The 21,463-nt window shown below is 42.5% G+C and overlaps 2 protein-coding genes and 1 long non-coding RNA gene across 5 annotated transcripts in view; 1 reads left to right on the top strand and 2 right to left on the bottom strand.

Moving 5' to 3' along the window:
• NDC1 (NDC1 transmembrane nucleoporin) overlaps nucleotides 1-11,893 on the bottom strand; it is a 46,555-nt gene extending 34,662 nt beyond the window's left edge. The window contains exons 1-5 of one of the 2 annotated variants that reach the window (XR_002079894.2): nucleotides 11,652-11,794; nucleotides 10,244-10,364; nucleotides 7,895-7,996; nucleotides 5,091-5,265; nucleotides 3,803-3,941 (exon numbers count right to left, since the gene is read on the bottom strand). Coding sequence is in view for 1 of the 2 variants with exons in the window: in XM_019449227.2 (XP_019304772.2) it covers nucleotides 3,803-3,941; nucleotides 5,091-5,265; nucleotides 7,895-7,996; nucleotides 10,244-10,364; nucleotides 11,652-11,708 (594 nt within the window). In the remaining variant the exon portion in view is untranslated. Of the gene's footprint in view, nucleotides 1-3,802; nucleotides 3,942-5,090; nucleotides 5,266-7,894; nucleotides 7,997-10,243; nucleotides 10,365-11,651 lie in introns of both variants that reach the window. The other variant, XM_019449227.2, reaches the window with a different exon arrangement.
• A 37-nt stretch (nucleotides 11,894-11,930) lies between these two features.
• LOC128774961 (uncharacterized) lies at nucleotides 11,931-20,388 on the top strand. Its single transcript, XR_008419529.1, has 2 exons — nucleotides 11,931-12,295; nucleotides 19,533-20,388. It is a non-coding gene; the product is annotated as an uncharacterized LOC128774961 (long non-coding RNA).
• YIPF1 (Yip1 domain family member 1) overlaps nucleotides 19,656-21,463 on the bottom strand; it is a 37,081-nt gene continuing 35,273 nt past the window's right edge. For both annotated transcript variants that reach the window (XM_019449211.2, XM_019449210.2), the window contains one exon: nucleotides 19,656-20,203. The gene's annotated coding sequence lies outside the window, so the exon portion shown is untranslated. The remainder of the gene's footprint in view (nucleotides 20,204-21,463) is intronic.

Here is a 21,463-nt window from a genome sequence, read left to right as displayed (position 1 = left end):
GTGAACTCCTACAGTATCTTTCAAAAAGCATCCCATATGAATACTTGTCACTAACCACACAGTTTCAAGTGTCCTGGTTTATTTGGATATATTCAAAGTCCAAGATACAGAGCGGCACAATTATGCACAGCCCCTGGGTGCTACCTTCTTACCTTGATCTCCCAATAGAAAGGCTATAGTTCCTATACTGTTCCTACTGAAGCTCTCACCTCAACCACTACTCACAACTATCCAAAGAGGTTAGGCAAAGAGGTAGGCATATCAGTAAATATGCAGAGAATAACTAATAGAACCTCTTCGTGCTCCCCAATTCCCTAGTGGGTTTCTTCTGTGATGTGGCTATAAACTACCCCTCACTGAGTATTAACTATGTGCCAGGCTCTATAAATCTTATCTTACTTAATACTTTCAGTCTTGTTGGCCTAGAGCTTGCCAAGCCCCGTCCTGATGTTCATCCACTTCTTTGTCTCCTACTCTATGCTGATGTTCTGTTTTTCCCCATCAGTCTATCATTAAGAACTCAATAAGGACAATGGAACTGGTTGTAGTTCTATAGGCTAGTTTAAAGAAAAACGAATAGGCTAATGGTAAATTGCTTAGAATTAGATTTTTAAAAAGAGCTAATTTTTCATACTGTTACATGAAAACAGCAGTTACTGAATAATATGTACCATATAAAACTTTATGGAAGCTCCATCCTACAAAATATATATGGAAGCTCCATCCTACATATATATAATATATATGTAACTATACAGTAAAGGGTTTAGCAGAACATACACTAAACTGGTCACAGTGATCTCTGAGGCAAAGATTGAGATTGGCAGCAGAATGACTAAAGGAAACTTTTGTTTTATCTACGGTATTGGAATATTTTATAATAAAAATAGTGTTACCACTCTACTCTTAGGACGTAAGCTGACAGGCAGCACCAAAAATAATAATGATGGCGATGCTAATAATAATGCCGTTATGCTTATAAAAAAAAAAAAAATTTAAGGTCTAACATTCTCTGGTCAGCTTGGCCAGTTAAAGAAAAAAAGTAAACAGCTATTACCATCATCTCATTTTATGGAGGTTCAGAAGAACAAATGGGCCTGATCTCACTTTAAGCTTGCAAGTTCCTATCAATATTGCTTTCCTTAGCAACTGAAGTGCATAAGGAAAGGTCATACGATGTGCACCATGCTCTTAGGGCTAATCAAAGAAGGCTAAGCTATTGTATGTTCCTTCCCCATCAATCTTCTGAAGAGGCAAATCTATCCAGCCAGGCAAAGACAGTTACAAACTTGGTGGATGAGAAACTATGATCCTGGTTACAAAGATCCATCATTTCAACTACTCTTGCCAAAAACCTGTACCTCCCTTACTCCACTGCATCCACCCATAAAACCCCTGTTCCAACCATCCCCGGGGCTGGAGAATAACACCCACCTGGGCAGACCAAACAACACTGTTCCTGTACGCTCATGGTTATGAGAGATGCCCCCAAAAAAGATTTTGGCCAAATACAGAATGGCCCAATGTTAAAAGTTAACGTTCTGCCAAAGTTGAATCTGAAGCCAAAGCTGAATATTACCGTTAGAAAAGAAACTTCAGGGCGCCTGCGTAGCTCAGTCGGTTGAGCATCTGACCTCAGCCCAGGTCATAAACTTGTGGTTCACAAGTTTGAGCCCTGCATTGGGCTCCCTGGAGCCTGCTTCGGATTCTGTGTCTCCCTGTCTCTCTCTCAAAAATAAATAAAAACACTAAAAAAAAAAAAAAAAACTTAAAAAAAAAGAAAGAAAAGAAACTTCATGGGCATAAAAATAAATCTAAATTTTTATCAAAGGACCGGGCGCCTGGGTGGCTCAGTCAGTTAAGCGTCTGACTTTGGCTTAGGTCACGATCTCACAGTTCTGGAGTTCGAGCCCTGCATCGGGCTCTGTGCTGACAGCTCGGAGCCTGGAGCCTGCTTCAGATTCTGTGTCTCCCTCTCTCTGCCCCTCCCCTGCTCACACTCTGTCTCTATTTCTAATAAAATAAAATTTTATCAAAAGAAATTACAAAAACTTTAGTAGTAAAATTTTAAAAATGTGACATTACTGGGGCACCTGGGTGGCTCAGTCAGGTAAGCGTCCAACTTCGGCTCAGGTCATGACCTCACGGCTCATGAGTTCGAGCCCCACGTCCAACTCTGTGCTGACAGCTCAGAGCCTGCTTAGGATTCTCTCTCTCTCTCTCTCTCTCTCTCTCTCTCTCTTTCTCTGCCCCTCCCCCACTTACACTCTCTCTCTCTCTCTCTCTCTCTCTCTCTCTCAAAAATAAACATTTAGAAAAAAAAGAAACAAAAAAACAAATGTGACTTTACACAGCGGGAACCCTCTACCGGCAGACACCATCAGTTACCGGACCGTTCCTACTTGTGCTCTTTTGCCATCAACTGAGGTTCATGGAGGAGAAAGTGATTTCGGGGTATCTCGTTTTTCTCTAACACGTTTATTCTTTATATTCTTAATTACATTTGGATCAAATACGATTTAGCATGGATATTTCTGTACAGAATTTGGGGTTTTTTCCTCCTAAAATTTTAAGGTGGCAAAGCTGACACTCTGCTTTTAATTCATCTTCTCAAGATGTGAGGAATTTCTAACCAGGACTCTTCCTTCATACACTCACAGACTGCAGGGAGGTAAGGGCCAGCTCCTGTTCTTTTTTTTTCATGTTTATGTATTTTTGAGAGAGAGAAGCAGAGCATGAGCAGGGAAGGGGCAGACAGAGAGGGAGAGAGAATCCCAAGCAGACTCTGCACTGTCAGTGCAAAGCCCAACGTGGGGCTTGAACCCACAAACTGTGAGATCATGACTGGAGCCGAAACCGAGTCAGACGCTTAACCGACTAAGCCACCCAGGTGCCCTCGCCAGCTTTTTCTGTGAGCGCTATCTCCTTGCAATAGGTCTATTTTTAACAGATCGTTCTCATGGAAGCAACAGGCACATGGGACCTTCAGTGCAGTCAGGAGAACCCTAATCTACATTCTCACACTCTCACGATACATCATTTGTTTGCACATCCCTCCCTCCCCACCAGACTGGGTCTCAGTGGGAAAGGGCTGGTTCTAATAGTTTTGCTCCAAAGCCCAGTCCTTAGCCTGCCACAGCACAGGAATGAAGCGAGTCAGAGCACAGTCAGGAAGAGTGGGAACAGTCTGGAGACAGCCTTCACGCCACAGGAGAAATCTCAACCAATCTTTCTCTCTCCTGCCAAAGGAGGTGGTTCTGAGTTCCACCAAAGACTCCTACCAGATTAGATTTTTAAAAACCTAACTGAGAGATAGTTTAAACTATTCAGTCAAACCAGTCAAACTGTTTGATTTATTTAAATACACCATGCCTCATTCTGGAAAAGATCTGAGACAGTAACTGGCATTCTGTACTTACGTGAACATCCTCAAGCCTATGAGTTCTTAGGTGCAAAAGGAAGCTGGCAGCTGCACAGAAGTACACTGCATGAATGTCATCCTCCTCCTCCCCCAGCCCTGCTAGGTCACAGCAACTGCCACTACCTAGCAGCGGGGGAAAGAGTGGGGCAAAGCAGTATCCTCAGAGTGGCAGTGTGAAGGGCAGCTACAGCTCTCAAACATATGCTAAAGTCTCATGAAAACAAATCACTCTTCTCCAAATGGCATTTTGATGATCTCAGTCCTAAGTTTTGTTGATCAAATCTTGAATCAATCAGATGAGGCCAGTTATATACACATATACGAAGGCAATTTTAATTCTGCTAAATTCTGACATAACATAATGCTCAAATGATATCTTACCTGTATGATAGGAAATGGAAGATAGTTCATGTTGTTAATAAAATACAGGAGACTGTAGCTATAGCCCATAAATGCACCAGCCAGGAGAAAAAACAGGTGATACTCATTTATGCAGGTTTGTGCAGCAGGGCTATTTAAACTGGAGAGAAAAAGGTTATTAATTCAACAGTCAAGGACACAAACCACTGTTTTAGAAAGCTCAAACTTTGACATAATCACTTAAGACATGCCCCAAATGCTAACTAAATGGCTCATTTTGGGTTAAGTGTGGGCAAAAGATTAATAAAACCCTTTCCCGGATGCATGAGAATTTGACCTCTCTAAAGGTTAACTCCTTAGCTCTTCCTGTGGAAGTCTGCCAATGGGAAGAACATGCCCTGTGATAGCACGCAACACTGCTTACAAGCAGGTACGCTGCATTTGGACTGAGAACTAGAACTGAACGGTGCGTGCCTGCTAGAGAGGTCATGCCTTTGGCCTTCTCTCTGTGCTATCTCTTCTAAAGGGGCAATCCCTCAAGAGGACCCTTTTCACTAAAGAAAATTTATCACATTAGGGAAAAAAAAAAAAGCCCTATGTAATAGTAACTGGAGGGGGCGGGGGGGAGGGAAATCAAGTATTAAGTAGTACTTGTGAACCCTAGATTTTAAAGGTGGTAAAAAATAGGGAACTTAAGACTACCGTAATCTTTTTTTATTTTTAAGCTCAGAATAGCAACCTGAAATTTTTATCAGGGCCATGTGTTCAAGAAATGTATCAGTTTCAAAATGATAAAAGGACTACTGAAGAAGGTGGTTGTAATTATTTTAAAGTTTTTTCTTCATTCTCCCCACACAATCCTTCCTTAAACTCCAACCTAAATGCCACCTCCTCCAAGAAGCCAATGATCTTCCCTGCTTTCTGAACTGCCACAGGTTTAATGTGTACACATTACTTTCTTATTCCCTCCCACTTCACATAAATTCCTATTTCTCTTCTATCACATCCATTTGTGTCCATGTCTTAATTCCCTTACTGTTCCTAACTCTCAAAGACCTTATAGTGTATGTGTGAATCACTCTCACAAATCCAACAGCACCTGGCATAGCACCTTGCACAGAAAACGGTTTTAAAAAAACTACTGAAATTCAACAAGCATAAATATCAAAAACATCTGATGTTATGTATAAAAGCACCTTCCGTGTAAGTCTAGAATAAACAAAGAATGCCCACAAACTATTAACCTATACAGGTCACCTTTGGATTAGTAACTAAACAAGTTCCATAGAGAAAACAGATTTCATATTACCTCTCAGTACCAGTGCAGGAAACCACAAGAAAACCGTATCGACCCTTGGTTATCACTGCAGCACACCAAGCCACCATCATCCCCATTGCAGCATGAACAAATGAGTGCATGAGCTGCTGAGGGTGAATGATCTTCCCAATCCGTGCCAGTCTGGAGCAGGGAATGGAAGGCACAACTGCAAATAAAGCACGTTACTGTGGCTTTATAATCTGTAGCATATGAGATCAGGGGACACGAACCATATCGTTCCCTCTCGTCCTTGCACAGATATTCCAAAGGCACAAGGAAACCCAGAATCAATGTGAAGTAAAGAAAAACTCCAAATTAAGAATTCTAAGTTAAAATAATTAAAATAGTTTAATCAAAATAGTTCAAATACTGTCTACCCTGCCAACCTTGTAGGTGCCATAAAAGAACAAATAATGATCATTTTTGAAAGATAGTGCTTGCCCTCTGACAAGTTACCCTTACTTCAGCATTTGAACTTGTCAATATATAGCCCAATTGTAAAAACTAAACCACAAACTAGGTAAATGATGACAACACTGAATACTAAAATAAATGCTTGTACAGGAATTTCTAATACTTCTGATAATCAAAAACAGTTTTCAGGAAGTGTGCTAGGGCAGGTGAGTGTGGGTAGGAGGGATATTGACTTTGACTTTTGAAAACAGCTAGCAGAGGGTTTCCTGACCTACACATACACACATTCTTTTCTTTTTTTAATGTTTATTTATTATTTTTGATAGAGTGAGCTGGAGAGAGGCAGAGAGAGGGAGGGACAAAGGATCCAAAGCAGGCTCCATGTTGACAGCAGAGAGCCTGACAAGGGCTCAAACTCACGAACTGTGAGATCATGACCTGAGCCAAAGTCAGATGCTCAACTGACTGAGCCACCCAGGCGCCCCTATACATTCTTCTTTTAACAGATTCCAAGTAAAGAGAGAGTAGAGAGATGAAAAATTCCTGTGAAAGGAGAGGGCTTAGGTGTTTTACATTTGGAGAAAGAGATTGCTATCCCCTCTCCCTGCCCCCCAGAAATGCCCATGAGACCCACTGAGCATGCAATTGACTTATAACGCTCTGAACATACCAAAGCTTCTCATGTCTCTAAGCCTTTTTTTTAAGAGAGCACACGAGTGAGGGAGAAGGGCCTAGGGAGATGGAGATAGAGTGAGCAAGCAAGAATCTTAAGCAGGCTCCACACTCAGCATGGAGCCCATCACAGGGCTCGATCCCACGATGCTGGGATCATGACCTGAGTTGAAACCAAGAGTCAGGAGCTCAACCAAGCCACCCAGGTGCCCCTAAGCCTTTCTATGTGCTTTATCTTTTCCCTGGAACATCATTTTCCTTCTCCCAATTAATACAACTCATCCTTCAAGGCTTGGTTTAAGCATCATCTCCTCCACGAAGCTTCCCATGCTGGGTAAATGTGTTCCTATATATTCCCATACTATCCAGTGTATTGTAATTGAATATGTTTGATTAACTGAGATCCTCTGGGGACAAGTGGGACCATAATACTCATCTCTTATCCCCATACAATGTATGGCACATAGAATGCTTTTGAAGGAATGATTCAAAGTGACTAATCAGGCTTTAAGAATGACAAGCTGGACAGCCCTAGTGTGGCATCTACATCAAGATGACCTGAGAATGTGGGACTGTGTAAAAGAGCACAATGCTAGGGAGAGTTGTGTATGGCTTGAACAGAAAAAGAGATCCATCAGCTAGGCGTAAAAGATTAAGAAAGCAAGGGAAAAGGGTATATATTATAACATCCAGAGTAGGACTTGAAATTTTATCCCATCTCTAAGAAGCAACTACTGAAGGGCTAAGAGAGGGATGATGGTATAGTCAAAAAAAGAAGTGTCAGAAAAAGCTTCTTACAGTACCATAAGGACAGATGCAGGAATCAGAAAAGGCATAAAGAGTAAAAAGAGAAACCGAAAAAAATACAAAGCTCTGGAATCTAGCAGGTGATTTTCCCAAGGCAAAACATACAGTTGTTGTTGTTTTTTTAACTATAGAATTATAGACTTTTATATTTGAAAAGGACCTTAGAAATCATCTGGTCCTGATCTCCTACCCTATAAAGGAGTTATTTTTATAATACATCTGCTGAGTCACAGCTTTAACAGCAGCTGTAAACTATTAAAAGGTCTAAATTTTATTGTGGTAAAATATACAGAAGTTGACCATTTTAACCATTTTTTCCCATTTTAACCATTTTTAAGCATGTAGCTCTGCAGCATAAGTTCACTCACACTGTTGTATACCCATCACCACCATCCACCTCAAGACTTTCCCATCCTGCCCAACTGAAACTCTGTGTCCGTCAAAGAACAGCTTCTCATTCCCTCCTCCCCCAGCCCCTGCAACCATTATTCTTTCTGTTTTTATGAATTTGATGACTCTAGGAATCTACTATATAAGTGAAATCATATAATATTTGTCCTAAGAGCTCTAAATATTTTAAATAGGCTTCACACCCAACATGGGGCTTGAACTCATGACCCTGAGATCTAGACCTGAGCTGAGATCGGGAGTCAGATGCTTAACTGACTGAGCCACCCCACGTGTCCCAAACCTCTAAATATTTTTAAACACAGAGAAACTGGCATTCAAATAAATTTTTAGTTAAAACATTCAAAGCAGATGATTCTGTATAGATATCTTAAACTGACTCAAACTGACTCAAAACAAGCCTGTTATATACACCTACATACAAAATGCACTGAGTATGCCCTTAATAATATAAAGTCACATATTTTTAAGACAATTAACATTTGAAAACTCACCTGCATAGAACTCCACGTTAAAAATACTTATTATTACTACTACCACTGACAGCAGCAGGAGGTAAAAAATTACATAGGAACTATATAGATCATTGAAAGAATCTAAAACACAAGAGAGATGAATTAGTAAATTCATTCAGTCATGTAGTCACGATCAATACACTGCAATAGAAAAGGGGTCTGAACCACAGCTGCAAGTTTCATTGTAAAAGTTATCTTTTCTTTAAGAATTTACTCATACCCTGCTGACAGGTCCTACAGAACATCAACTCAAGAACTACAGTGTGAGTTACTTACACCAAGCTCTGGGTCCTTTAAAATTATACTAGAATTTCCTTTAGATGATCCAGATGTTAACATCAGACAAAATACTACCATATGCAAATGTATTTCATCGTATGAAAGAGAGAAGTACCACATTTAGTAATATACCAACAAGGTTTCTTTTTAAAATGTATAAATAGTATTTTTCATATCTCTTCTTAATAAATGCAATTAGCTCCTACAGCAAAAAATGTAACATTTCTGGAAACAGCATAATGCATAAATTATCTAAGTGACCTGAATTAAAAAAATTTAAAAATCACGGTATTCCTGTAAAATACTAACATTCACATTTTAGAGTAGTCCGAACAAGCAAATATTCCATTTCAAAAATATGGCCAAGTTTAAAATATGTATGTGTATATAAAACACCTAAAAACATAAATAAGAGAAATAACAAGGAAATCTATTTGGTGTATAGGCTGAGACTTAATAATAAAACCTATAATTTTTAGGAGTATAATTTATTGACCAAGATTAGTAAAGAATATTTGTTAAGTATTCACAATTAAAGCCAAACATTATACTGAACTAAAAGAATGAAAGAACTGATTCATGTGACTAGAAATAAGAAAGGGAAGAGCACAGTTTCTCTGAAAAGACTTTGTGAGCAAAAGTTGAAAGAGATGAGAAACATTTGATGAGAAAAATGGCACAAATCAAATCCCATTTGGAGGGAAGGTGTTACTAGGATTAAAAAACCCTTGCCCGTGAAATGGCAAAAAGCTTTTCTTAAGTGCCAATTCAGAACAACTGGTAATGGTTCTCGATTTCAGTGCTCAATACTCGGAGGTTGGGACCAGACGGCCAAGATCAATGAGCGATGCAGACTCAGGCAAGGTGGTTACAGAAATACCTGCCATCCCTGTGCTGGCTTAAGGGTTAATTTTATCTGCCTTGTAGAACCCCTGCAAGAAGTGACTGAGGTGTCTCAACAAAAAACTTAACACGACTATAATTCTTTAGCAGCAATGTCTCCAAAGACCACAAGGTAAAGCTTCTGACTCCCTGAAAATCGGCATTTTCTTCTGAAAGTTAAATCAACAACACACTTTCCACTTCCCAAAGCAAAAGAAATTTGTCGTTCTTGTTGGGGAGAGGGAAATAAAAAAGAATTAAGAGTATTTGTGCTTCTTAGCCTTAGGCAAGAAGCTTTAAACTTTAAAGAGTTCAAAACCTATCCTGGCAACATTTCTCTTTTTAATTCTAGTGTAGCATAGTGGAAAAACACAGGCTTTGAAGTCAGACCAATGTTCAAATTCTGGTTCAGTTACTCGCTAACTGTGTGACTCTGCACAGACTTATACAACCAAGTCTCAGCTTCTTCATTTATAAAGTAGGGATAATACTTCTTTATTATATAGGGTTGTAGGAAGGATAACAGCTAATATACTTAAGGTGCTTAGTACAGTGTGTGGCACACAGTAGATGGCAATAATTGGTCGTATTATTGACATAATCATATTGTAATAAATGTAGTGACTTTTTTGTCTCCACGGAGAAACATTTAGTCTGCTCCAATCTTTTCCTCCTCATCACTCTTTGCATTTAACTCTATGTTTCTTAGTCTTTAACTCTTTCCCCCTTTTCTCTCTTCTCTTTTTCTTATTAATCACAATATAGAAATGAAGTAGTCTCAATTTTAGACAGGTTTTTTAAAGAGACAGATGTCATATTTTCTATTCCAAATTTTTAAATAGATAAAAGGAACAGTTCTGGTCCTTAAAAAGACAATGTCAAAAAAAAAAGCAGTAAAAAAGACAAACAAAAATTAAGGTACGTTTTCATTTATGTGACCTTCTAATTATCTTTTTGCTTATGTGATAATAGAGTCTGACAGGTTTACTAATATTATTATAGAGTGAAAAGGTGATTCATAAAGGGAGTGCCTTAAGATTACCTCAAGGTGAATGTTTTGCCATATCAATATAGGCAGTGATGAAAAACAAATTATTTGATAACACAATTTTTATGCTGAGAAGTAGGTCCTGTAAATTTGATTTCCCCAAACTGAGTACCACTTACCAGACAGCCACTGAATAGGATGAAATAAATCAATGCTGCTGAAGATTATAAATACTGTGGTACAGATGGGTAGAAGCAGCACTGACCAGACAATACTCGCAACTATCCTCCAGCCCAAAACCTATAATTAAACAAAATCCCTCAATCATGAAGTCAAACTATTTCAGTTATTCCAGTTATGCAAATCCTACCTTTTCATACAGGACGTTAAACACTAATATTTACACCCAGATCATAACGGTTACTCCTATGAATAACACTGCATACGACTACAGAATCTTGTAATTATCACTGAACTGATTCTTGTATTAGTCCAGAGTCCAATGCCACATTAAATATCACACTTTGGGGAAGGGCAGGAATTGTCTTATCTAGTTTTACAACTGTATTTTACAGCAACTTGTAATTGTCTCTCTAGGTTTAACTGATAGATATGTTAGTATCTAAAAGATGTATACACTGTATGGGAATCATCTGCATATCGTAATTGCGTTTCCATTATTAGCTACAGCAATTATCAGGCAGTTAATGCATTGTATTCATGTGTGATCACCAGAGCCTGCCACTTAAGAGACCCAAGATAGAATGCCGAATAAGTCAATAGAAGAAGAGATACTGAGGGGTCTGAAGAAAGAAAATGACAATCGGATTTACATTTTGGAAGGTAAAAACACTGTCGTGTTTGTAAAGTGGCTATAATGAAGATGGATCAGAAAGGACAAGACCCACAAGAGACAATTAGGAGGCAGTCTACCACAACTGCCCACAGCCAAAGTTTACTGCCTGTGCCTGAAGGAAGGCAGTGGCAATGGGAACGTTTTGAAAAGAAGAACTGCAGCCATGTTTTCTGTCTACTGAACACCAGTCATGGATAACATAGGTGATAAAGAACAAGTAAAACTTAAGGACTCAAAGCGTTTAGCTTGGAATACAGCCTCTGCTAAGACCACACCACAGTCTTTCCAATTCTGGACATTCCTTCCCACTTCTTAACCCTAGTAATCAATAAGCTATTTATTTTGCACCTACTAGGTAGACTACCCCCGCATGAAACTCTTGCCCATTCCCTGCCCCAATTCCCACGCAGGTCATCCCTCTCATTCCAACCAGCTTCCTCTTGGGACTCCTCTCCCACCCCATAACAAGTCACTCAGGACGTCCCGCTCGCACACACTAATCAGCTTTCCTCAGCCCGCTCCGCCCACCCTATAACCAGATTCCACTCGGGATGCCCCCAGCACATTCCCGTAATCGGTTCCTCGGGTCGCCCCCTCCCCACGCGCTCCCCACGCTACGCTGGAGCCGCCCTCCACCCACCCGCTCACCGCGCACGCGCGTTTAGCACCCGCCCGCCAGGCCCGACTACAGCGGCGGGACGAGCGCGCGCCACAGCGCGCGCAGCACTCACGCGCCACAAAATGTCCCGCGACCCGCCGGCGGAGAGGCGACTCGCAGCCGTGGCCATGGTGATGGCGGCCCCAACTCTGAGGGGTGCAGGAGACAGTGTGCCCGCCCGCCACAGCAGTTCAAAGGGAGAAAGGCCCCACGAGGACCCTGTTGGGGCTGCCTCAAACGCTGCCTGAGCGAAGCCCGGCCCGGGCCCCAACCAATCCCTTCGAGGCTTCTTCTGGACAGGCGCAACGCCCCAGAACTGCCCCACGGACACGTCCCCCAAAGGGAGCTGGGACTTCAGGACCCGCCCCCTGGCGTTCAAAAGGTCTCCCCGAAGCAGGGACGACCGGGGCGCCAGAGACTGGGGACGGCGCTGCATGCTGGGAACTGTAGTCTCGACCGCGGTCTAGGAGCAAGGGGAGCGTTGCATTCTGGGACTCAGTTCCAAAGTGCGGCATGCCGGGAGTGGAAGTCTTCCCAGAAGTACCTTGTGGCATGCTGGGAATCGTAGTCTTTTATAAAGCCGATAATATGAACAGTGACAATTGGTCGGAATTTCACAGTTAGATCTGGCAAAATGATCGGCCCTTATTTCTCCCAGTTTTCTTTATCGACTGCCTGAAAGTGAAATCAAAGGATGGTGTGGCCTTCTCCACAGAGGTACTTACTAATTTTACTGATGGAAAAAATTTTCTTTCCATAAAGGTGAATTTGGTTTCCTAAGATCTAGTTCCTAGTTCCAGCTCTGCCACTTGCTAATTGGAATGTCTTGACCCTCTCTTAGCCTCCATTTCTTCACCTATAAAATAAAGATAAAAATAAAAGCATCCAGTGATGTTGCCAAGATATGATAAAATGCTATACAAATATTAATTTCCTGCCAGTAAGGAAAAAGGTTTTTACCAACCCAAGTTCCACTTCATGAAATCTTCTCTGATTGCAGCAGCCCTCAGTGGGATCCCTGGAGGCATACTGCTAACACCTTTTACATACCCAATTACATACCACGGTCAATGTTCAGTACTCTAGTAACAGAGATTCAGTGATTTACTGACTGGAGAAAGTCCCAATCTAGCGAGAGAAATTGAGATCACACATAGTGCTTTGTAATGTTTGCTAATAATGGTTTCCTGAGTTGCTTTAAGATTATATTCACTTCCAAAAACATGTTAATATCAATCATGTCTGAAGCACTGAAGAACAAACTGGGAATACAAAGGTAGATCAGGTATCTGACAACCTTCTATCTGGTGGTAGAGAAAGATTATAAAGAATCATTCTAAATGAGTGTCCTTAAACACACCCCAGGAGGTACGCCTGGGTAGCTCTGTCGGTTAAGTGTTCTACTTCGGCTCAGGTCATGATCTCACAGTTCGGTTCATGAGTTCGAGCCCCACGTCGGGCTGCCTGGAGCCTGCTTAGGATTCTGTCTCCCTCTCTCTCTGCCCCTCCCTACTCACACTCTCTCTCTCACTCTCAAAAATAAACAAACATTATGGGGCGCCTGGGTGGCGCAGTCGGTTAAGCGTCCGACTTCAGCCAGGTCACGATCTCGCGGTCCGTGAGTTCGAGCCCCGCGTCAGGCTCTGGGCTGATGGCTCATCTGTGTCTCCCTCTCTCTCTGCCCCTCCCCCGTTCATGCTCTGTCTCTCTCTGTCCCAAAAATAAATAAAAAACGTTGAAAAAAATTAAAAAAAAAATAAACAAACATTAAAAAAAAATTAAACACTCCAGGTTACTTGCGATCAGATTACCTTGTTTAGTTCCTTTAGTATCTTGTTCAGACTACTGGTTGTCTACCCTATCTATTCTTCCCTTACTTCTTAGAAGTAGAATCCCCAATTTTTAGTTAGGCATGTGGCTACATTTCCTAGTCTCCCTTGCCGCTAGGTGGAGCCAGGTGACTGATGAGTTCAGGTCAATAAAAATGTATTCAAACTTACGTGGTAGCTTCCCAGAAACTCCCCTTGAAGGAGAGGTATCCAAGGTCTTTGCCCCTTCTTAAACCCTTCCCCCATCCAGCTGCATGGAATATGGATAAAAGGAGACTTGATTATTTGGAGCAACTAAACCAATCCTTAGGCTACCTGCCCTTACCTCCTGACTTCATTTATACAAGAGACAATTATTTATTGTTTACACCACATTTATTTTTAGAGCACTTACCACAATGTGAAATCATCATGTGTAACTACTTATTTATTGTCTGAGTTCCTCACTAGCAGATAAGCTTCCCGTGGGCAGGGGCTTTGTCTATCCTGTTTATCACTGTTTTGAAATGCCATAACATTCAAAAGTAGTCAATAAATGTTTGTTAAATGAACAGAAGAATGAATGGAAGTAACTACATCAGAAAGTGTCTGTTCAGGATAACAAACTTTGTTATCTAAATCAAAGAGGGACTGAATGCAGAGAATTGATAACAAAAGTATTAGAAGGGCTGAACAACATACGGGAGAAAGAATAGGGTTGCAGTAGCAAAAGGGAGGAGGGAGTCCTTATCCAAACATTATGAAGGTGCTACTCCTGTATTAGAGCCATAAGCACGCACGCACGCATGCACGCACACACACACGCACATACACACGAAGGGAGCGCCAGTGTTGCTGTTAGAACTACCCCATGGCTGTTGAGCAGGAACTTGCACTATTTCCTTAACTTACTTTAGCTTATTTTGAAATACTAAGTTAGCCTTTTCATGTGATTTTGTGGGTGTGTCTTCTGGAATGTTTTCATATCATTAGGGATATCATTCTGCTCTGTATTTTCATTTTTCTAATAATAACTTCACGATGAGATGTGACTGCGGTCCTTTCTGTTGCTCATTTTTCTATGAAATTAGTTCTCCTGCACACTTAGGAAGGATGGGTGACTTAGGTTGGCTTCGCTAAATTCAAGGTTCTACAGATTCTTTTTTTGTTTTCACAAAGCGTTCAAACACATAGCTTCACACTTTCTGAGACCTCCTGGCTGTGTGCCCTTCCCCCACTCTCCTCTGACTTCCCTTTTCTGTGCCCCAAATATCTCTGGCCTACTCTGTCTGTATCCCATTCCTTGCAGTTTCTGCTCTGATGTCCTGGAAAGAGCCTTCGGCTGGTTTTGAGAGTCCACAGGACCTGGACTGCTCCAACTTCTTCAGACCTTACTTCAGACCCCCTGCGCTCATCAGCTGCAAACTGGGTTGCACAAAACTGCCCTCGAATCCAGCTGCTGTTCTCCCACTGGCCTACTGTCCTCTCTAGGGAGTACCTCTTGGCTATTTTGAGGTTCTCTCATTTTTAGATTTCTCAGAAGGTGAGCTGCTTCCCTTTGCTTCTTTCCACAAAAGTGCTAATACCATGTGAGTCTTTGAGTTGCTAGTGGTTTCCACCAGCTTGATTTTTGGGGTTTGATATCTTGTCACTCAGGTTTGTTGTAGATGTTGTCCATAGGTTTTGGTTTTGCTATCCCAGATGTTCTGTTTTTAATGGAGGAATTTGGGGAGATTCAAAAATGCCACTGCCATCTTCTCAGAATTCTTTTCTCTTAAATCTTCATATGACGCCAACCGGTGAAATCAAACTGACAATGGAAAAACCACCATCCATTAACTTTTCTAAAAGTTCCAAGATGTAATAGCTATCTGTCTAAAACTCATTCTGGTTTCATTCAGGGTGGCAGTGTGTCCAGCTAAAGAGCATTTCCCAGCCTCCCTTACAGCTAGGGATGACCATGTGATACAGTTCTGACCAATGAGATATAAGCATAAGACATTAAATGCAGTTTTGGAGAAAGCTTATTCAAAGGTGGGTCCAACTGGTCAACCCCTTTTGCCCTTTCCCTTCCTGTCAAAAGCTGAGCTGAGCTGGAGTGCTGAGCTGCCAGGTGTCTGAGTAGTAAACATGAATAGTTACAGTCAAGTCTTAATCATTTACTGTGATGGTATAAGCAAGACACTAAATAGGAGAAAGCACTGACTCCCCTAATGTTCATTTTTCTCCATGGAACAGTGACAGGCAAGGGTCCGGTGGATTGGTACAGATGTGGCGCGGTCTTACTGCCAAAGGATCCCTAAACAAAAGTCGCCTGCCATTTTACAGCCCTGAAGGGTAGGAGGAGGGAGAGGGCTATGGGTAGAAAGGTACTGAATACTGGGTCAGAGTGGAGAAAACATCTTCAAGACCCCAACCTCACCCCAACCCCCGAGTATGTTGGTCTAGCAGAGGCACCTGAGAGAGGCCATAGCTAGGGCCCTCATCCCTTAGCTCCATCAGGAGGCCTCCAAAGGAAGGAAGCTGCGCTAGAAATGCAGATTTGCAAAAGAACAAGGCTGGGGTGATGGTAGGGTGAGCCCAGAGCCCCTGACTGCAACTCCCCTCAGAGAGCACAGTGCTAAGGCCATGCACCTAGTCTGGTGTGCAGTGGGCAGCTTTCCCAGAGCCTGTCAGGTAAAGGTCTTTAGGTACATAGCCCCTAACTGTCTATGGTCAAGCCTGAAAGATATAGGGTTCTGGCTTGAAGCTGGACTCCTTATGGCCTACACTTTGCTGGAAGACAGCAGACATCTTGGGATCAGATGATGGCAAATTCATGCTAAAGACTGTTGAACCAAAGAAAAATGAAAATAAGTCAGACTCTCTAGGGGCATCATGAAGCAGCTATATTAACCTGGGTGGGGCTATCTCTAAACTTCTATTTGTGTGAGAAAAGTAAAACTACTAATTTGTTTAAGCTATTGCTTTTCAGAATTTTTTTAAGGTTGAATACAATTTGTAAGTGCTTCACGGAGGTCCCAAGAGCAGGGGCCCCCAAATGGCAGGGCCGTCTGGTTCATGAAATGTTCACTGGTCCTTCATAGGTGAGAAAAAATGAACAAAGTAGTCAGCTTCTTTAGTACTGAAATTATGCCCCTCCAGATTATTTGATATTATAATGTTCTCTCTTTTATAAGATGATGGTGCTAATTTATGAGGGTGGTTGTGTCTAACATCCTTACTTAGAAATTAAATCCTGACCAATGTATTAAATAATCTCTAAACATTTTTTTTTAAACTTTACCAGTCATACCACACTTAAAAGTACTCAGTAGTAACTAAATTCTCCCTCAAACATGGATATTTATGTATGCCTGGGAAAAACTCACTACTCTCCTTCACTTTAACGCTTAACAACACTTCTGTGACCAGATGTGTGGGTTTTCCACACCAAGCAATTCTGCCACTAACTGCCTGGAGGTAATACAGACCCAAAGGTTAAGGGCACCCTCCCACAAGACCACCCTGCTGACTTCAGACATCAATTGCTAATAGTGGGTTCCCAGGTTACCCATGATTTCTGTCTGACCTGGCTATAAATTGTTAGTTCCCATGACCTCCTCCCTGAGTTTGACAATTTGCTCACAGAACCCAGGAAAACAGTTTATTCACTATTGCTGATTCATTACCAAGAACATTTTAAAGGATACAAATAAACAGCCAGATGGAGAGATACACAGGGCGAGTTCTAGAAGGGTCCCAGGTACAGGAGCTTCTGTCCCTCTTGGAGTTGGGGTGCACCACCCTCTGGGCATGTGGTTGTATTCACCAACCTAGAAGCTCTCCAAACCCCGTCCTTTTGGGACTTTTATGGAGGCATCATCACATAAGCATGATTGATTATTACCTCCATTTCCAGCCCCTCACCTCTCTCCAGAGAATGGGGAGTGGGGCTGAAAGTTCCAAGCTTCTAATCATGGCCTGGTCTTCCTGGTGACCAGCCCCCTCCAGAGCCTCCCAAGAGTCACCTCATTAGGAAAAAAAAAAAGGGTGCCTGGGTGGCTCAGTCAGTTAAGTGTCCGACTCTTGGTTTTGGCTCAGGTCATGATCTCATGGTTTCGTGAGTTCAAGCCCCACATCAGACTCCAAGCTGACAGTGTGGAGCCTGCTTGGGATGCTCTGTCTCCCTCTCTGCCCCTCCCCCACTTGCGCTATCTCTGTCTCTCTCAAAATAAATAAATAAACTTAAAAATAAATAAATAAGTGCTCCAGGGGCACCTGGGTGGCTCAGTCGGCTGAGCGTCCGACTTCGGCTCAGGTCATGATCTCGCAGTTTGTGAGTTTGAGCCCCGCATCAGGCTCTGTGCTGACAGCTCAGAGCCTGGAGCCTGCTTCGGATTCTGTGTCTCCCTTTCTCTCTGCCCCTCCCCTGCCCATGCTCTGTCTCTGTCTCAAAAATAAATAAAACATTAAAAAAAAATTTTTTTTTAATGTTCCACTACCTAGGAAATTCCAAGAGATTTGGGAGCTCTGTCAGACACTCTTTATCATCCAGGAAATGGCAAGGGTCTTAGCAGCTCGGTCAGAAACAGTGGCAGAGACCAATGTATAGATTTATCATTTCACAATATGCTTCTATTCTTCAATCGGAGTCCTGCCACTCTTGCTAGGGGACAGGAAGGGGAGGTTGCAAATGGCCTGTACAGGGAATTCACAGGACCCACATGTATAAGAATCACTGCCTTGGGCAGCAGGAGTTAAATTTTATTTATTTATTTTTTTTAACGTTTATTTATTTTTGAGACAGAGAGAGACAGAGCATGAACGGGGGAGGGTCAGAGAGAGGGAGACACAGAATCCGAAACAGGCTCCAGGCTCTGAGCTGTCAGCACAGAGCCCGACGCGGGGCTCAAACTCACGGACCGCGAGATCATGACCCGGGCCAAAGTTGGCCGGTTAACTGACTGAGCCACCCAGGCGCCCCGAGTTAAATTTTAAAGAAAGAGCACCAGGGTACCATTTCAGAGGGTGACCAGAAGGTACAGACACCAAGTTCTTTGAAGAGTCCTTGAAGATAAAAGAAACACTTAGCGGGGCGCCTGGGTGGCTCAGTAGGTTGGGTGTCTGACTTCGGCTCAGGTCATGATCTCATGGCTCGTGAGTTCGGGCCCCACGTTGGGCTCTATGCTGACAGCTCAGAGCCTGAAGCCTGCTTCAGATTCTGTGTCTCCCTCTCTCTCTACCCCTCCTCCGCTCATGCTCTGTCTCTCTCTGTGTCAAAAAATAACAGAGCCTGGAGCCTGCCTTGGATTCTGTGTCTCCCTCTCTCTCTCCCCCTCCTCCGCTCATGCTCTGTCTCTCTCTGTCTCAAAAGTAAATAAACATTAAAAAGAAAAAAAGAAGAAGAAACACTTTGCTGGAGAAGACGCAGGGGGTGCAGAAGAGCTGTTTTCAAACATCTGAAGTCAACAAAGGGAAGACAGCTCAGACCTGATCTGAGAGGTCCAGGGGTAGAGCCCGGACCAAGCAGTGAAAGCTGCAGAGGTACACACAGGAGTTGTTCGAGGAGGAGATGGCGGCGTTGGAGAGGCCGAGGCTGGCGACTGCCCAGCAGTAATCATGTGACGGTGAGATCCAGGGGCTCAGGGACCTTGTCTGTTTTGTTCACTGCTCTAGTCCCACTTCCTAGAATGGTGATCAGCACATAGTAGGTGCACAACCTATACGTGTTAAGTAAATCAGTGGGAGGAATACTCTGCACTTGATGGGAGGTTTGCCAAGGTCATCTTAAGCTCACTGGAGCCGGAATTGGTACGCATCTTACTTTTTCTGTGTGATCAGCTTTTTAAGACCGAGTGCGTCTTTGTGGCTGTCTCAGAAATACATTGGAAAATCCCATCCTGAAGAGGGTAACAGAACAGTAGGGAATCAGCAATCCTGACTTGGCAGAAGCTCAGCTTCCTCGGTGCTACGCATTTTGAATACAATGTATTTTAAAAGTATCCGAGAGGCGTCACTGGTTTCCCCCCTTAAGGCACCCTAGCCAGGAGTCATGCCACCTCAAAGAGGCACTCAAAGTGCCCTCCAAGTTTTTACTAAAATGTGTGTGTCAGAATAGGTTGTAAGTGAGCATGGTCTTTAATCCTTCTGTTCCCTACTTCTAGGAAGAACAATTCCAATGTCCCTCACCCCAACAGCTAGCGCATTAAATAAATCAAGATTCCCAGCAGCCTCCAGCATACTAAAGATAAAACATCAAGGAAGAACTTGAGACCAAAGTCATGAAATGCAGACAGACATTCTATGAGGTATTTATTTGCAACGATTAGGTTTGCTTGCTCAGAGTCAGGTCACCAAAGACAAATGTTCAGGCTCCCAGTGGATCCGAACCAAAGTTCATACAGTTTGGCCACTTTAGGATGGCAAGCATTTGGAGAGGAGAGGATCACCTTAGAGGAACATCCAGAACAAAGACATGAGAAGCTCAGGATGGATCCATTCCACGTATCAAGGGCAGACCTAATGTGAAGCATGTCACATGACAGCGAGAGGCAAATGGCAGGCACACATACCACGTTCCCTTGTGTTCCATTCCAAATCAGGGCATAGTCCCGATGGTAATTGACAGTTGAGAAAGAAGAGCTGAAAGACACAGGCGCTGAACAACACTTAATTGCTGTGTGTTAAATTAGGTGACTGGGTTTCAGGGTGACACCTTACAGATAGATGCCAAAGGTGGTGCCATTGCATCAGTTTTCCTGCACTTGGTCGTTCTGCTTTCCTGCAGTAGATGCCACGTCCAAAGGAGACACACGCCAAAACACATAAAAGAGAACTGAAAAACAGAAAGAGCAACTTTTAAGATGAAGAGTCCCCCACACGGAAAGGAGCTAAACTGCAGGACGGTATTTATGTTTAGAGGTATAGCTTCAATACCAGACAGCCTTGAGCCCTGATTCACGAGCTTCAAGGCTTACCATTGGAGGGAAGATGACATTTTTAAAAGTTTTCCTCTGTTTCTTTGGAAATCCAGTGATTTTTCTCTACCAGACCCCACAGTTCCCTTCACCCATCCTTCTTTCTCTTGTCTTTGTGACAGCTGTGTTAGGTGCTAGAGGAGGAAGAAAGTAAATATGGAGACACATAAAAAGATTTGGGAACTGGGGAACTGTTTGTGGTTGTTGAAACATGTGGTTATGTAGGGGACAATGGCAGGATATGAGGCAGGACAATTAAATTCGGGATAGATCCCACTCTCCCGGGAGTTTAGATTTTGTCTTTTAGACAATAGGAGGCCCCCAAAAAGTTTTTAAATAGAGGAGTGACACAGTTTATAATTTTTTGTAAACCGCTTTGGCTACACATCGGATAGATTAGAAGGAAAAAAAGAAAAGAGATAGAGAAACCCATAAAGTTATTACCACAGTCCAAATGTGAGATGATTAGATCCTGAACACCAGGTATAGTACTGATAGGACAGATCTGAGAAACATTTCAGGGGTAGAATAGACAAATTTTGCTGATAGATAAGATGTAGATGATAAGAGAGAGGAATCTACATTGATGATGAGGTTTCTACCTTGGGTGACTGGGTTGGATTTCTTTTTTTTTTTTTTTTTTTTTTAACGTTTATTTATTTTTGAGACAGAGAGAGACAGAGCATGAACGGGGGAGGGTCAGAGAGAGAGGGAGACACAGAATCTGAAACAGGCTCCAGGCTCTGAGCGGTCAGCACAGAGCCCGACGCAGGGCTCGAAATCACGGACCGCGAGATCACGGCCTGAGCCGAAGTCAGACGCTTAACTGACTGAGCCACCCAGGCGCCCCTGGATTTCTTAATTAATCCAACAAATACTGAGCGAGGACTCATGTGTCAGATGTGTCAGGCACTGGGTACAGTGATGAATAAGGTAGATGTGGTCCTAACTCTCAAGAAATTACAGTCTAGCGGCAGAAACTACAGAGGAAACAAATACATAAAACATTACTTATGTTAATTACAACTGTATGGTAACTGTGAGAGAGTATGATGAAGAATCTAACCTAGTCTGAAGTCAGGGGCGGTGTGGATGGTAGTGCCATCCACTGAGTCAGG

Source organism: Panthera pardus, unplaced genomic scaffold, assembly GCF_024362965.1.
Source record: "Panthera pardus isolate Hobbes unplaced genomic scaffold, ASM2436296v1 HiC_scaffold_11, whole genome shotgun sequence".
NCBI classification, from domain to species: domain Eukaryota; kingdom Metazoa; phylum Chordata; class Mammalia; order Carnivora; family Felidae; genus Panthera; species Panthera pardus.
This window is presented reverse-complemented; position numbering and strand designations above follow the sequence as displayed.